Here is a 16,261-nt window from a genome sequence, read left to right on the forward strand (position 1 = left end):
ATCAAGGAGGTTTGGGTCTGGATAAATGCCCAAACTTGTTTAGCAGAATCTCTGTGAACCAGTACCTTGAACTGCACTGAACACTTCTACCAGTCAGGCCTGGCATACTCTTATTGCTGCTCCAAGACTGCTCTAAAAGTCACTTGCATGGCAATTCCTTACCAGGATATTGGCGGATGGTGGACACAGAGCTGGTGATGGGGGTATAAGTGTGTGCAGCCAAAGGGTAGGCAGAAGGCGGGTACGTTGGTAAGAAGTACTGGAATTGGACTGGCACAGACTGCCTACAGATATGAAGATACAGCAAGTGTCAGACAAATCATTACAACTTGCAACCACCTCTTCAATCCCAGTGCTCAGACCACCCTCTAATCTTTGCAACCTCCCTAAGCAAGAGTATCAACTAGCCCTGACTATTCTAGAGATCCCTTTCAGCTAGCTAAATTCAGAAACCTTAAACCCCCTTAAGCGTTAGCTATCATGTCAATTCATGCATATGATAAGCCTTTCGCTCTACTTAAAGAATTCTTTCCCACCTACCTGTTGTCACTTCTTGTTTCCATGGCAACTGGGTTTGGCGATGCTCGGTGTCCAGATATGGGAATGAGATTACTCCTCTCTCCTGTATAATCAGACTGGATCCGAGGAGAAGTGTGTGTGATTTGCTGAGGAACCACCTTAGCTGCATAATGAAAAACAAGTAGCCAATTGACAACCAAAACAAAGAAGAGAGCAGATGCAGAAAAGGAGAGTTTGAAATCCAGATGATTAAACTTTCTTCTCCTCAGTGAAAATGAACAAGTCTTTTTATTTCACTAACAACAGGGCAGAATCAGAGAAGGAATGGAAACTCTTATTCATTTGTAATGTGTGACCCTTGGGCTCTAAGTGCACATATAAAATACATAATATCAAATTAAGTGACCTCAATTCCTGAATAATCTTAATTCTCCATGATCAGCCCTTTTTCCCCTTGCCATAGCTTGAGTGGACAGATCTTCAGGGACCAATCCATATGGTGGAAAAGGAGACAAGGACAGAAGTTTTAATGGGAGCAAGCAAAACCCAGGAGGACCATGGAACTCTCCAGTTGCAACTGGTGAATGGAGACCATGCTTCCCTCCCCAAGCCTTACAGGAAGATTTTAAAGAAAACTACAACCTCCTCCACAGATAAGTGGTTGAAGACAGACACGGCTTGCTGGAATACATTTAAAGGCAAATTCAATGTGGCAAAAGTTTAGACCTTTGTTTGTAGAGACTGAAAGTTGGGATGCAGAGTGTGGAACAGGCAGGTGAAGATGCAGAAAGTTTGGTACTTGGCCTTTGCTGATAATATTTTTGCTAATCACTGGCTTTGTTTACAGGTTCTGGAGTTTAGTCTTTGGTAAGGTACACTGACCACAAAGGCAAACCAAAGATTTTACACTTGATATTGGAGTTTCTGCTAGTCAGAAGTTGAGTTTAATCTCCAGCCATGATAGAGGTTCCCTAGAGACAAAGCATACCTCATTTACCATTCTCCATCCCGGCACAGAAAAACAAGTGGTTGTATTTCAGTAGGGATTTAATGAAAGAACTGACTAAGGCCTGGTCTACATTAACCCCCCAATTCGAACTAAGGTATGCAACTTCAGCTACGTGAATAATGTAGCTGAAGTCGACGTACCTTAGTTCGAACTTACGACGGTCCAGATGCGGCAGGCAGGCTCCCTCGTCGACTCCGCGTACTCCTCGCACCGAGCAGGATTACTGGAGTCGACGGGGAGCACTTCTGGGTTCGATTTATCGCGTCCAGATAAGACGCGATAAATCGAACTCAGAAGTTTGATTGCCTGCCGCCGAACCAGCGCGTAAGTATAGACAAGCCCTAACAGAAATAAAGCCACAGACCTGCCAGTGCTCTAGTTTTACAACAGTTCCTCTATGAAACAGAATACCTAACTCAAGATAGTTTTCTAACCTGAAAATTAGCAACACTACCTTTAGTCAGCAGCAACAATTTTAAAAGCTTCTGAGCAACACTGTTGGAAACAGATGTCTCAGCCAGGTTCCACATCTAGGTGCTAAGACAGTGAGTGAGGAGATAAACTGGACTAAGCGTCCTACTCTCAAAACACACAGTCAGATGCGACTAGGCTCCAGCTAAAACTTCTAGCAATATTGAAGGAGAACTTACTCCTTCACTAAGGAAGACAGATTTATATCCCTTAGTAGATATATCCTCAATACATCATACTACATGGTATGAAGTTCCAGGAGGCTCAAGTTTGTTTGGAATAAAGATGCATTTGAGGAGGCCAATAGTTAACTAGACTAACCAAGTGCTTCCAGAACGCTCCCTGCATCATTTAAAAATATATTAGGGCTCAACAAATCTACTTGTTTGTCTCTCCCAACTTGGGATTGATGTTTTTGTTATTTCTCTTGTTAATGTGCTAGTAATACATAGATGCCCCAGACCATCCTGGATGTATGTGTAAAGAGATGTCAGCTGAATTACACCCATTCCATCAGAAGCTGAAATCACTCACCAACTGGGATATTTGAGGTGGTCACAGCAGTGGCATGGGAAGAGTGGGAGGGCATTGTCATGGTGACAATTGTACTTGTAGGAGCTTGGGTATGAGACACAGAACCTGAAAGACAGAAAGTGACACTAGAGATTTCTATACAGCTACATCACCCTAATATCCATATCCTAAACACACAGAGAGAACTAGAGAACAAGCACCAGGAATTTTCTATCCAAGCATTCCCTGTCCCCCATACTCCCCCCCGCCCCCAACAAAAACAGTTCACATCCTAACTAGGGACAGGATCTCTGATGACTGTTTGCAGAACGAAGATGTTCTGCCACCCTTTGTCACCTCTCAACATCATGGAGACGTGATGGTCCCACTACTGAGCTGTGAATACTCACCAGCCGTGGTTGCTGAGGCAATAGTATTGGTTGCCAAAATGGGTGCCACTGTTGCTGCCGCCACTGGAGTACCAGTACTAAAAATGGTTTTCTAGAGAAAAGAAAGTTTCACATGAAGAGAAATTTACAGATACATTTTACTTTTTATTTGCTTTAAAATCATATTGCAGCTATTCCTAAGAGAACAGGACACCAGGTTTCTAGCCTAACTTTGAACCCTGTTCATCACTTACTCTGGGTCATCAAGATGTTGTGGTTCAAAGTAAGAAAAAAATATGGGATAAGGCTGTAAAAAATAATTGTGGGTCATGATTTTCTCCCGACACACACACTCCCCCCCCCAACAGCTGACCGCCCACAGACACACCTGCCCCTTGCCCATACACCACTTGCACTGACCACACCAAAACCACAAAGGTGAACAACTGTGTCCATAACTTTTGACCCCCCCAAAAAAATCACAACTTTCTCACAGCCTGAACTGTGGAAGAAACTACACTGATCTCATCTCATGGGATTTACCTGAGCCATGTTGTGGAGTTGCTGTTTTGGTGTTCCTATGGCTGGGTGAGATGGCAGCGTGATCCGAGTTGCCGTGTCCCGTGGCTGCGCAGGGCGCTGAATATTAATAGCTGCGGAAGGTGGGTGCTGCTGGATAGACAGAGTGGGCCGACTGGGAAAAGAAAGAAGGGACGTTCAGAGAACTAATCTTTATTTAGTATCCAGACAGTGAAACAAGGATTACTGGCTCCCCCCATACTGGCAAGTAGAGACATCAGACTCCATTTGTCTTCTCTTTGAGGGCTACACTACTATTGAATCCATGTTAACACAGTGACAGAATTTGCAGAAGTGCCTGCTGTATAATTCTTATTCTGTGTCTTCCACAGGTGGGAACAAACAGAGTCCTCAGTATCTAGAGATACCAACATGAGCAAAACAAGCTAATTTCAATTTCTACCCCTCCCCTCACCCCGAGATATTTTGAATATTCCAACACTCATATGCCATTTTCTACAGAAACTTCTGCTAGAAGAGGATGGGACTGAATTAGCCAGGTGCTGTCATGGCAGGCCAGTAAACCCAATTCCTTGGGAAACAAATTGGTCAAGTTCCCGTTTAGCTGTTTTTCTCTCTGGGAACAGAAAACAATATTTAGCATTTACAGTGTTTTTCCTTCACAGAGCTGCAAGCATTTCACACAAATGGATAAGCATTATTTTCCTGGTCTTACAGATGAGCCCACTCAGACAAAGGTTAAGTGATGTGCCTAAAGTCACACAGCAAGTCACTGGCAGAGCAGAGGAAAGAACCCATGTTGACTGACACACTCATGTGCTGTATCAATTGGACCTCAGCAGAGAAATCTCCTATATAGTATTTCTGACATTCACAGGGGTATCAGCCTTCTCTACTCCCCTTCATGCTGTCTATGTGAACGTCAGGAATCTTGGGGCTCCTCAAGACATTTTCCTTATGTGTTTACCTCAGGGCTGATTCCGTAGCATGTGCTGCTGTTGTAGTAATAACTGGAGACTGAGCTCTTGTGGCGGAGACTGTTGCTATTACAGCAGGAGGGATAGTGCTTGACGTCGTCACAGGAGGACGAGACTGTAAAGACAACAGAATAATAAAAGTAAGTCACAGTGATGCAATTGAGAAAGTAGCTGGAAAATACTTTGATAAAGCCAAATTTCCTAGATCTCAGTATAAAATACTGGCACGTGGAGATGTTCCCAGTCTATAAAACTCTTTTGTGAAGTTCTGGTCTGGTTTTCAGAGCAGAAGCATCAGAGGTAGTTGATGATCAAAAGCAGTTAAAAGATCAGATATGTACAGAAACTGTTCCAATGGTTCAGCGCTTCCATATGCCATTAGAAAATATGTTTTTTATTTTGATGAATTCCATTCATGACTACCAAACATAATCTATACTATAGACAGTTATGCAAACGAGGTTACATTTGGACATAACTATAAAAATATGCACAACATTATGTGGAATCAGACATCCACATGAGCACGCATCCCCTCACCATCTCATTTTAAATATATATATTTCCTGGTCCAGTATTTAGTTTTATATTACCCCCATCAAACTGATTTAAAGTTTGAGTATAAAGTAACAGCACAAACTCAAGCCAGGCCTTTTTGGACTTAAATGAAGTTTTCAAGCATATTCAGAATGAGGACTTCTCCAGAGTTTAATCTGTTTGTAGACAGTTTAAAGGTCTGTAATCACCAGCTCATAGTTAGCCTACAAAAAAGCCTGTAAAGCTTTCTACATGATGCTGCCAATGCCAACAGCCCAGTAAATAAAGGATGCTAATGTTATGTTCTGGGTGGATTCCCCCTAAAAGTCAGGAAGATCTTTGAATGAACAGTAATAGTGTGTCTGCAATACAGCATGATTGCCGCTTGCCTGGATTGGTTGATGAATGATGTGCTGAACAGCTGGCTGAGCTGTAGCTGCATTTGGCAACTGTGAAGCTGGCCTCAGAACTGTGGTTACTTTAGAGCTGGACATCACAGCAGCTGCTGCCGCACCTAAGGAACAAATCACGTGTGTTATTGCAAAACATATATATCTGCCAATATACAGAGAGGCATGTAAAATTAAGAAGGTTGTAGAGGAGTTTTTAAACTAAGGACTGGGAGAAAGATGACAGGTGCGGAGGAGCAGATGGTTCGAACAGAGACATCCCTTATTGGATTTATTAAAGGGGAGTCTCTATAGCCTAGTAAAGAAGAGAGGACAGAAATTGATAAACTACAAATAGGAACTGAAGAGAAACAGTCAAATGAAAAAAAGTCCCATCATTTACATCACTTGAAGGCAGACAACTAAATATTGACAAATTTTGTAAGTGCTTGTATACAGATGCTAGAAGTTTAAATACTAAGATGGGTGAACTTGAGTGCCTGGTATTAAATGAGAATATTGATTTAACAGGCATCACAAAAAATTGGTGAAACAATGATAATCAATAGGACACGGTAATACCCAGTGTATAAAATATACAGGAAAGACAGCGTAGGTTGTGCTTCTGGGGGAGGGCACTACTTGTGAAAGAAAGCACAGAGTCAAATATAGTAAAAATGTTAAACGAATCATACTGTACCATAGAAACTCTATGGATAAAAATTGCATGCTTGAATAGTAAGAGCATAGCACTAAGAATACACTACTGACCACCTGAACATGATGATGACAGTGATTGTGAAATGCTCAGGGAGATTAGAAAGGCTATAAAAACAGAAAACTCAAAAATAACGGGGAATTTCAACTATCCCTATACTGACTGGGTACATGTCACCTCACAACAAGATACAGAGATACAATTTCTAGAAACCATTGATGACTGCTTCTTGGAAGAGCTAGTTCTGGAACCCACAAGGGGAGAGGCAATTCTTGATTTTGACCTAAGTGACGAGAAGTGATTATAACTGAACCGCTCAGTAATAGCGACCATAATATAAATTTAATTTAATATCCCTGAGGGGACGACGACACACCAAAGAACCCCACCTCAGTAGCATTTAACTTCAAAAAGGGTAACTACACAAATATGAGAAAGCTAGTTAAACAGAAATAAAAGGAAGAGTTACAAACAAACAGTCATGCTTGTAAGCTGCATGGAAACTTTAAAAACACCACAACAGAGATTCAAACTATATGTATACCCCAAATAAAAAAAAAAAAAACAGTAAGAGGAGAGGGAAAAAAGTCACCATGGCTAAACAGAGTAAAAGAGGCGGTTAGAGACAAAAAGATATCCTTTAAAAATTTGATGTCAAATCATACTGAAGAAAATAGAAAGCAGTATAAACTCTGGCAAGCAAAATGAAAATGTCCAGTTAGGCAGGCTGAAAAGGAATTTGAAAAGCAACTAGCAGTCTAGAAAACACAAAAACTAACAGCAAAATTTTTTTCCCCAAGTACATCAGAAGCAGGAAACATGCCAAACAATCAGTGGGGCCACTGGACAATTGAAGTGCTAAAAAAAAAAAAAAAGGACACAAGGAAGACAAGGCCATTGAGGAGAAGCTAAATGAATTCCTTGCATCGGTTTTCACTGCAGAGGATGCAAGGGAGATTCCCACACCTGAGCCCTTTTTTTTAGGTGATGAATCTGAGAACTGTCCCAGATGGAGGAGTCAATAGAGGAGGTTTTGGAATAACAAATTGATACATTAAGAAGTAATAAGTCACCAGGACCAGATGGTATTCACCCAAGAGTTCTGAAGGAACTCAGATATGAAATTGCAGAACTACTAATTGTGGTATGTAACCTACTGATTAAATCAGCCTCTGTACCAGATGACTGGACGATAGCTAATGTAATGCCAATTAAAAAAAAAAAAAAAAAAAAAGGCTCCAGAGACAATCCTGGCAATTACAGGCTGGTGAGTGAAATTTCAGTACCAGGCAAATTGGTTGAAGCTATAGTAAAGAACAGAATTAGCAGACATGTAGATGAACACAATTTGTTAAGGAAGAGTCAACCCATCTTTTGTGAAGGGAAATCATGCCTACCATCTATTAGAATTATTTGGGGGGACAGGGTCAACAAACATGTGGACAAGAGTGATCCAATGGATAGAATATACTTGGACTTTCAGAAAGCCTTTGACAAGGTTCCTCACCAAAGGCTCTTAAGCAAAGTAAGCAGACATGGGATAAGAGTGAAGGTCCTCGCATGGATCTGTAACTGGTTAAAAGACAGGAAACGAAGGATAGGAATAAATGGTCAGTTTTCACAGTGGAGAGAGGTAAAAGGCAGAATTCCCCAAGGATTTGTACTGGAACCTGTGCTGTTCAACATATTCATAAATGATCTGGAGAAAGGAGTAAACAGTGAAGTGGCAAAGTTTGCAGACGATATAAAATTACTCAAGATAGTAAAGTCCACAGCTGATCTCTAAGAGTTACAAAGGGATCTCACAAAACTGGGTGAGTGGGCAACAAAATGGCAGACGAAATTCAATGCAAATAAATCCACAATAATGCACACTGGAAAACATAATCCCAACTATACACACAAAACAATGGGGTCTAAATCAGCTGTTATGACTCAAGAAAGAGATCTTGGAGTCATTGTGGATAGTTCTCTGAAAACATTTGCTCAATATACAGCAGCAGTCAAAAAAGCTAACAGGATGTTAGGAAACATTAGGAAACAGAGATAACGAGACAGAAAATATAATAATACCACTATATAAATCCATAGTACGCTCACACCTTGAATACTGTATGCAGTTCTGGTTGCCTAATCTCAAAAAAGATAAGTTAGAATTGGAAAAAGTATAGAGAAGGGCAACAAAAATGATCAGAGGTATGGAATAGCTTCCAAGGGAGGGGAGATTAAAAACTCTGGGATTGTTCATCTTAGAAAAGAGACAACTTAGAGGTCTATAAAATCATTAATGGTGTGGAGAAAGTAAAAAAGAAAGTGTTTTTACTTCTTCATATAACATGAGAACCAAGGGTGGGCCAATTAAATTAATAGGCAGCAGGTTTAAACAAATACAAGGAAGTATTTCTTCACATAACACACAGCCAATCTGTGGAACTCATTGCTGGGGATGCTGTGAAGGCCAAAACAAAGACTGATTTAAAAAAAGAATGAGATAAGTTCATGGAGGACATGTCCAACAATGGCTATTAGCCAAGATGGTCAGGGATGCAACTCCATGCTCTGGGTGTGCCCAAGCCTCTGACTGCCAGAAGCTGGGTCTAGATGACAGGGAATGGATCACTTGATAATTGCCCTGTTCTAGAGCATCTGGCACCAGCCACTGTCGGAAAACAGGATACTGGGCTAGATTGACCACTGGTCTGAGCCACTATGGCCATTCCTATGTTCTTATTTTATACTTCTAGATTTCATTCTAAGGATGCAACTTCAAAATTAGGGCTAAGAATAACGATACTCAAGGGATAGAGAAGTTTTTTTTTTGAATTAGCAATAAAGGCCAAAAAATCCTAATCTGCTTTGTTGGACCTTTTCCAACTTCTTACATTTAATAATGTTATTTCATAAATCTGATCTTTTTCAATTGCAAACTACTGAAATAAGTGAGTAGGAGTAACTGAAATAGCTTGCATATTAGATGTATGTGTAAAAAGTGATCTAGCAATTTTGTTAATCTATCTGCATCTGCTGAAGTACAGAGGAAAGATGGATGCACAATAAATGGAAGCTATTTTTTAAAACACCACAGCAAAATGCATGGTATTAGTTCAGTAATCTATCTACTGTTTGCTGTGCCAAAATGATCACACATCTACAGTGTGAAAACTAGAATCAGAAAAACAATTTTATCACCCAAAACATCAAGCATTTCAACAGCAATTTTAGCTCATAGAAAAATCAACTGTTTGTGTTTGCGAGAGGATCACAAACATAATACTTCACTCCAAATAGTATGCAGTCTAATTTGATGGGAAACATACAATTTCTGCAGGTTTCACTCAGTATTACCTAGAGTGAGTAATTTAACAGGAAGAAAATATGAACAAGATGTTGGAAACAGACTGAAAATAAAATAAGTATTAAGTGAAAATACGAAGAGCCATTTATGTTAAAGTGGGTTCCCCAAAAGGCTCAAATAGACACAAATTAAATGCTCAAAAAACAATGACAAAAATGGGTACATGCAAATTCTTCCATATGGGCTGCAAAAGACTGCAAATACAGCTATACACTCTTTCCCAAATACTTTGGTGAAGTACAGTTTTGCACATACAACATATTGCATGCACAAATAAAGGATCACTGAAAGTGCAGGACGCCCAGAGATCATGCTCTTTAGAGCTTTAGACCTGTTTGTGAACAAAAATCACTATTAAGAGTACAGAGCAATATTTTTTTTAAAATTAGCTTAAAAGTTTTAGATTTCTTTCTTGAGCAACTGCATAATATTGTGATCTAAACATACCAATTCTCCATGCAAGTACAGAGGACAGGGACATGGAAACAAAAATTTGGTAGGTGTTTTTTTTTTGTATCAATCTGATTTTAACCTAAGACTGGAAGCCCAATTCATAGACCTTAAAGATAAGCCTGCTATCAGAAGCCTGACAGACTTAAATTATCCCTCAAACAGCAATCATGCTAGCTGATCTCCTCTTAAAGTGACTGATGTTCTGCTTTACAAGCTACAGAAAGAGAAGCTGAAACCACAACAGCCAAAATCATGGGAGAAGAGACAAAAGCCTACACAGCTAGAACAAAGTTATCTCAGACACAAGTCTGAATGTGCACCACTCGATACAGTAATACACCTTACTACAGAATAGGAATGATATTGTGGTGGATGGATAGGAGACAGACTACAAGGCATAGTAAGCAATCAGGAGCGAGCAATGAGTAAGCTGTGACATTTTGCACAATAGACTTACCTAAACTAGGCCATGTTTTCTAAAGTACCCCACTGTTTTGCCAGCACAGTGTTCAACTAGAACAGTGGTCTCCAAACTTTTTTGATCGCGCACCCCTATCAGTAAAAATTTTTTGAGCATGCACCCCCAATATATGTATATTTATTTATGTATAAATTATATACATGTACTACTATCCTAATATATTATGTACATTATAAAACATACAAAAAAATTAAATTAAAAAAGGATGAGATAAAGGTGAAATAATTTTACAATTTTTATTGTATTTTATTTAATGGTACAAAAAACCTTTTTGATCTCACAATAATAATAATATTAATAATATTAATAATAATATTTTTTAGTGAGAGCAATGTGATTGAATATGCTTCATTATTTCTGAAAATCTTGGTTTAACTTTTCGTGATACAGTGATTTGAAGGTCTGGATTAGGGTTAAGGTGTGGGAGGGGGGCTCAGGGTGGGGGTGCGCGGTCTGGGAGGGAGTTAGGGTGCGGGAGGGCGCTCAGGGTGGGGGTGCGGGAGGAGGATCAGGCTGGGGAAGGCAGGAGGTGCAGAGCACTTACCTGGGGCAGCTCCTGTTTGGTGCAGGGGATGTGCAGGTGGCTCTGCGCAGCGCGGCACAGCCCCCATGGCCACGATTCTGGGAGCTGCCCCCCCCACCCCCACAGGGCCACCCGGAACGCAGGTGCTTTAGGGGCTGCAGGGCCCTGGGCTAAGGGGGCCCCGGCCTGCAGCTCTAAAGCCCCTTTCGGAATGCGGCCTTGAGTCCTCCGGCCCGTGGAGTAGCAAGGGCAGCCGTGCAGCCAGCGGCCGGAGAGAAGCAGTGCCACGGGCCAGAGGACTTAGGGCTGCATTCCAAAAGGGCCTTTGGAGCTGCAGGCCAGGGCCCCGGGGCCCTCTTAGCCCAGGGCCCAGCAGCCCCTAAAGCCCCTGCGTTCCGTGTGGCTCTGCCTGCTGGGGGGGCAACTTCCCTGCTTGCTCCCTCCCTCTCTCCTCCGGCCGGCCCCTTCTTCCCCCTCCCTCCGGTGGCACTCCTCCTCCCACGCCCTCCCCCCCAAGGGATCGTCTTGCGCACCCCACTTTGGAGACCACTGAACTAGAAGATGGTGCTGGCACCATCACGTACACCTGCACTAGGCAGTTTCAGAAAACATAACACCTAAAATGCCAGCAGCTCCCTGAAGCCCTGTCTACACTAGCATTCTTACCGCTGGAGTGATACCCGCATTAACAATAGTGGGAAATTTTAAGGGAAAAAAGAAACTAGTGTAGATGCAGCCTTCCTGAGCAAGTGAGAAAACGAGACATTTTTACAGCTCGTGTTGACTTCACCTCGGGGTAAGTGAGAAGCTCCAATGTGTAAAGGGGGGCCAGGAGCACTACTTCGGATAATAGACATCTGAACATTTGTTGCCATGATATGGTGCAAGTTACTGGCATGTCCCTGCAGAAAAAAAAAAAAAAAAAAAAAAGAGGATTCCATGAAAAATGTTGCCCAGAGAGAAAGATCACATTCGCAGGTAATTGCCCACGTTAAAACGTCAAAGGCAGCAACAAACCACATTTAACAGTTTTGTGGAAATACACCAGTATGCAGAGGGATTACAAATGAACATTTCTGCAGGATGAAGCTGCAGCCTCCTTGCATTTTCAATGGAAACTCTCAAACACATATCTACTCAGGCAAGTTTGTGTCAGTTACCAATTTCTCTTTCCCTCCAAGTCACTGTCCCATTTCAATTGGGCAGGTGGCATTTCTGTATCCAGTGATCTCTTTAGACAGTTCATATCAAACCATTCAGCAGAATTAGTAGAAATATGGGAGACTGGGAAGAACTGCAACATATTAAATTAACTCCTCATATTTCACTTATAACTGCCTTTCCAGGCATATTTAGGAACGTCACTTAAAAAGCAATAATTGGTGTGAATCCCTAGTAGGTAGAAACACCTACTCTAAAAATTCATGAACAGTATTGGCTAACCAATTACAAATAAAATTTAGTAGGTCTCACACTTATGTTACATTATGTTAACCTAATGGTATTTCACTTGCTAGAGCTGAGTATTGTTTTTGGCAAACGAGCTTTGAAATGCAAGAATCAGGAGCGTGCTTTGGCGTTAACTCCTTGACAGGCATTCACACCAAAGCCTTGCCTACGCTCAGAGCTTTCAGAAGTTCTCCGCTATTGGTCTGGTGTGGGACAGCACTGGTGGGGCTACAAAAAGAAGAACTAGTGTAAATCAGCTGCTTACCAATACATCAACTGGACTTGCTCTGAGTAGAGCTAGACAACAAGGTGATTAAACAAACAAACAGCATCCATTTACACTAGCATGTCTGTTGGTAGAGCAGCAGCACTGGGAGAGTTTAAGAAAATGCTCATTATTTCAGTCTGCTTGCGGGTCAGTATGCTACCACCTTATATGTTCTGTCAAATGGCGTCTCAAAACTAAAACTAGTAGCTTTCTAAAAGAGTAAAATGATAGCGTCACCTTTGAAGAAGGGATCGTGCTTTGTTCTGAAGAATGAGCCTAAATCAGATTTCTTCAGATGTATCTGGCCCCAGCTTATCAGATGGACCAACGGAGATGCAACCGTCATCTGCCTAGGGCAGTGGTGGGCAACCTGCGGCCTATCAGGGTAATCCACTGGCAGGCCGCCAGTTTGTTTACATTTGCACAGCCGCCTGCAGCTCCCAGTGGCTGCAGTTCACTGTTCCCGGCCAATGGGAGCTGTGGGAAGTGGTGTGGGCCACAGGGACATACTGGCTGCTGCTTCTTGCAGCTCCCATTGGCCGGGAACAGCGAACTGCGGCCACTGGGAGCTGTGGGCAACCATGCAAATGTAAACAAACTGGCAGCCTGCCAGTGGATTGCCCTGATGGGCTGCAGGTTGCCCACCTCTTGCCTAGGGTTTTAACAGGGTGAGGCCCTATGGCCCTTGCTTCATCTCCCTACTCAGCTGCATTTTTCTTATACATTGGTGGGGATGTCTGCTCCCATCTCCACACTCTCTTGGTGGTTACTAATACTTTGAGGAGAAATGATGGACTAGTTCACCCCCTTCTCAAGATCTCCCTGCTCTACTGATGGTTTCTGGACAGAGGAACTTTCAACCAACATCCCACTTTAGTAAATAGCAAGGTAGGGGAAAAGGAAACCTGTTGTCCACTGATTGTTGCCACAGGAATAGCTGAGGCTTGTGGGATATTGTTTTCCATGGTTACAGTAACCTGCCCAGGAACCTTGGTGGGAGCTGGCATTGTAGAGGGTGGAGCAGGAGCAATGGGCCGGCTGGGCATGGTGGGCTTCGTAGGAGGCTGCAAGAAACAAGAAAAATAGTAACAATTCAATACAAGGAAGTAGAGATCTCTCCTCAAAAATCACAGCCTGGTGAGGTTTGCATCAATAGTGCTAACAGGATGTGTGTGTTTTGGCGGGAAGGGAAGAAGCATGGGTCCCTTTCAGCTGAAAGAAACTGGAAGGAAAAAAACTCTTTTGGCTAGGGCGGGGTCTCATTGTAGACATTACTTAGCACAACAGACCCCCCAATCATATCTCCCAGAGTGTCTAGATACTACAGACCAAACAAACATCAGAAATACAGACAAAAAGCCAAACAAGAAAGACATTAGTATCCTCATTTACTTTTTAAAAAAACTTTAATCTCCCTTTTCTCTTCCCTTCTTAGTCTTTAGATTTTCTGCACAAGTCCTCTTCTGCCAATTAGATCTTAGATCATGTTTAGTTAAGGCTTAGGTGGGAAAAAAGAGAAAATGGCCGTAATCAACCATTTGCTCAAGTTACAACCATCCCTTACAAAGGTCTCCTTCTTGTGTCTTCTTAACCCCATCCTCACAAAAAGGATTCTGCCCAGCTGTAGGAATTGCCTAGTTTGTGCATGAGTCTCCATAACTTCATTTTAATGCTCTATTTATATGCACAAGTGAGTATCTCATTGACATTCTTTCCTCCCTCTTCCAGGAATGAATGGAGTGCTGTAAAATTGATTTAGACCATCCTTAATCTAAGAAATAAAGGAAGTGGAAAAGCCACAAAGTGCTGCCTAAGGGCTGCAAGGTTCCCAACCTGCCATCTGGAGTAGGGGCATCACACCGAAGAGGCACATATTCACAGAAGAAGAGCACAGAAAAGAGCTCAATAAATAAATAAAGCAATTTATAGAAAAGAACATTTTAGTCAAAAGAAGGTAAATGAAATAAAACTGAAATTAGCCTAGAGGTGTTTGATCGAACTGGGAAAGTATTAAATCCTTTAGTGGCTTATTTTCATTATCAACTCAGTCATGCGCCACCTTGTTACCTTCATAAGTCCCTCTGAAAAGGAAAGTGGCACTGCTGGAGTCAGATGTGCTGGCGGAGCTGTCACTGTAACCGCAGTACCCGATTGGACTGTATGGTGTGTCAACATCTGAACCTGTGGGTATGGCCGAACAACAACTGGTTCCTGTTTCTCTTCACGAGACTGTAGAGAGCCACCAGGACCCATGTGCTCTCTGGGAGCAACTTCTGACTCTCGATTAGATTCATCGCTCACTGCTGAGGAAAGAAAAAAGGAACTATAAAGAAGATGATAAAAATGGGTAAGAAGTATGCACGCTTGTCCACAAGCCCAGAAATGGAGTGCCGAATACATACATACAAAAGCAGTTTGTTTAAAACCTCCTGAACAAGAGACATTTACTGCTCCTGGTATGAAAAACCTGCTCGAAAAACCAACGTCTCCAGAATGTCATCAATCCTCCTGCAAAGCGTGCTCTGCATTCCTCTTAGAGCCCTAAGGATTATCCCCACACATCATGGTCTAACCCAAGTCACTCACAAGGCACAATCATCCTTCTTAAAATAAACCTCTAACTGTAACCTCTCTTTAAAGTGAATAATTAAATTTAAATTAACAAAATAAGCTGATCGAGACCATCAGGCAAATGACTAAGGCATGGATTCAATTAAATTTTTTATTAAAGACTTCACTAAATGCAAGATTGTCCAACCACTTAATCTAATTAAAAATAGGAATAAAGTGTAAAAGCAAAAAACTACAACAATCAAAGCACAAAGCTGCCACAATGACAGTGATAATTAGACTAAAATTGGAATTTCTGTCTTATTTCCATCTCATAAATTCATAAGAGCACAGGAAGCTCAGCTGTAAACTATATTTAAACACTAGTTATTATTAGGCAATCAAAACCTATGTAGAATTTGTTTTATACTTACTGTACAACTCTCAGAATCTCCTACCATAATTATGCATTTGAATACTAAAAACATACTTCCTTCCATCTTACTCTATAAGATCAGATTGACTTACTGCTGGAGGCATCAGTAATGTGGTAACTCTCACTACTCAGGCCCTGATCCTGCAATGAGCTCCAGGTCGGGGCAGGCATCTGGTAGCACAGACCTCATTGCAGAATTGGGACCTAAGACATCAAACACCAGTCAAAAGTTATGGAGATAATGAAACAGTAACAGGTATTTCTAAAATGGGTTTGAAAACTATCAGACATATAGTCTCATTTAGCAAATTAAAGGAACACTGACAAATCGATTGTTTTTTTTTTTTAAATCCACTGACAGTGTCCCGTTAATACATCAGCTAACCCATACAGTTCTATTTATAGGTGATCATGGTCCATGTATACTTCTGTGTGGTTTGCGCTGAAGCCGCTCCCTATAGTTCCCACCTACCTGTGATTTCTTTGCAGTTTTCCCCTCCCCAACAGAGGGCCCAACTAGTATGTCCTACACCAACTAGAATTTACTTTTTAGATAATTTCTAAACAGCAGCTTGTGGTCAAAATGTTTTTGCTAACATTGTTTTCCTAGTATCAGAGGGGTAGCCGTGTTAGTCTGAATCTGTAAAAAGCAACAGCTCTGATGGTGTCAAATTTGCAAATGAA

General features: G+C 41.6%; 1 protein-coding gene across 5 annotated transcripts in view; it reads right to left on the reverse strand.

Annotated features, from left to right (window-relative positions):
• The window catches only part of SAP130 (Sin3A associated protein 130), a 33,471-nt gene that overhangs the window by 14,790 nt on the left and 2,420 nt on the right, over positions 1-16,261 (reverse strand). For 4 of the 5 annotated variants that reach the window (XM_054039222.1, XM_054039223.1, XM_054039219.1 and 1 more), the window contains exons 3-12: positions 14,659-14,894; positions 13,497-13,655; positions 11,665-11,776; positions 5,345-5,469; positions 4,409-4,533; positions 3,445-3,595; positions 2,923-3,013; positions 2,534-2,638; positions 541-682; positions 163-284 (exon numbers count right to left, since the gene is read on the reverse strand). In XM_054039222.1, coding sequence (XP_053895197.1) covers positions 163-284; positions 541-682; positions 2,534-2,638; positions 2,923-3,013; positions 3,445-3,595; positions 4,409-4,533; positions 5,345-5,469; positions 11,665-11,776; positions 13,497-13,655; positions 14,659-14,894 — 1,368 coding nt within the window. Of the gene's footprint in view, positions 1-162; positions 285-540; positions 683-2,533; positions 2,639-2,922; positions 3,014-3,444; positions 3,596-4,408; positions 4,534-5,344; positions 5,470-11,664; positions 11,777-13,496; positions 13,656-14,658; positions 14,895-15,669; positions 15,782-16,261 lie in introns of all 5 variants that reach the window. The other variant, XM_054039224.1, reaches the window with a different exon arrangement.

Source organism: Malaclemys terrapin, chromosome 9 (genome assembly GCF_027887155.1).
Source record: "Malaclemys terrapin pileata isolate rMalTer1 chromosome 9, rMalTer1.hap1, whole genome shotgun sequence".
Lineage (NCBI taxonomy): Eukaryota > Metazoa > Chordata > Testudines > Emydidae > Malaclemys > Malaclemys terrapin.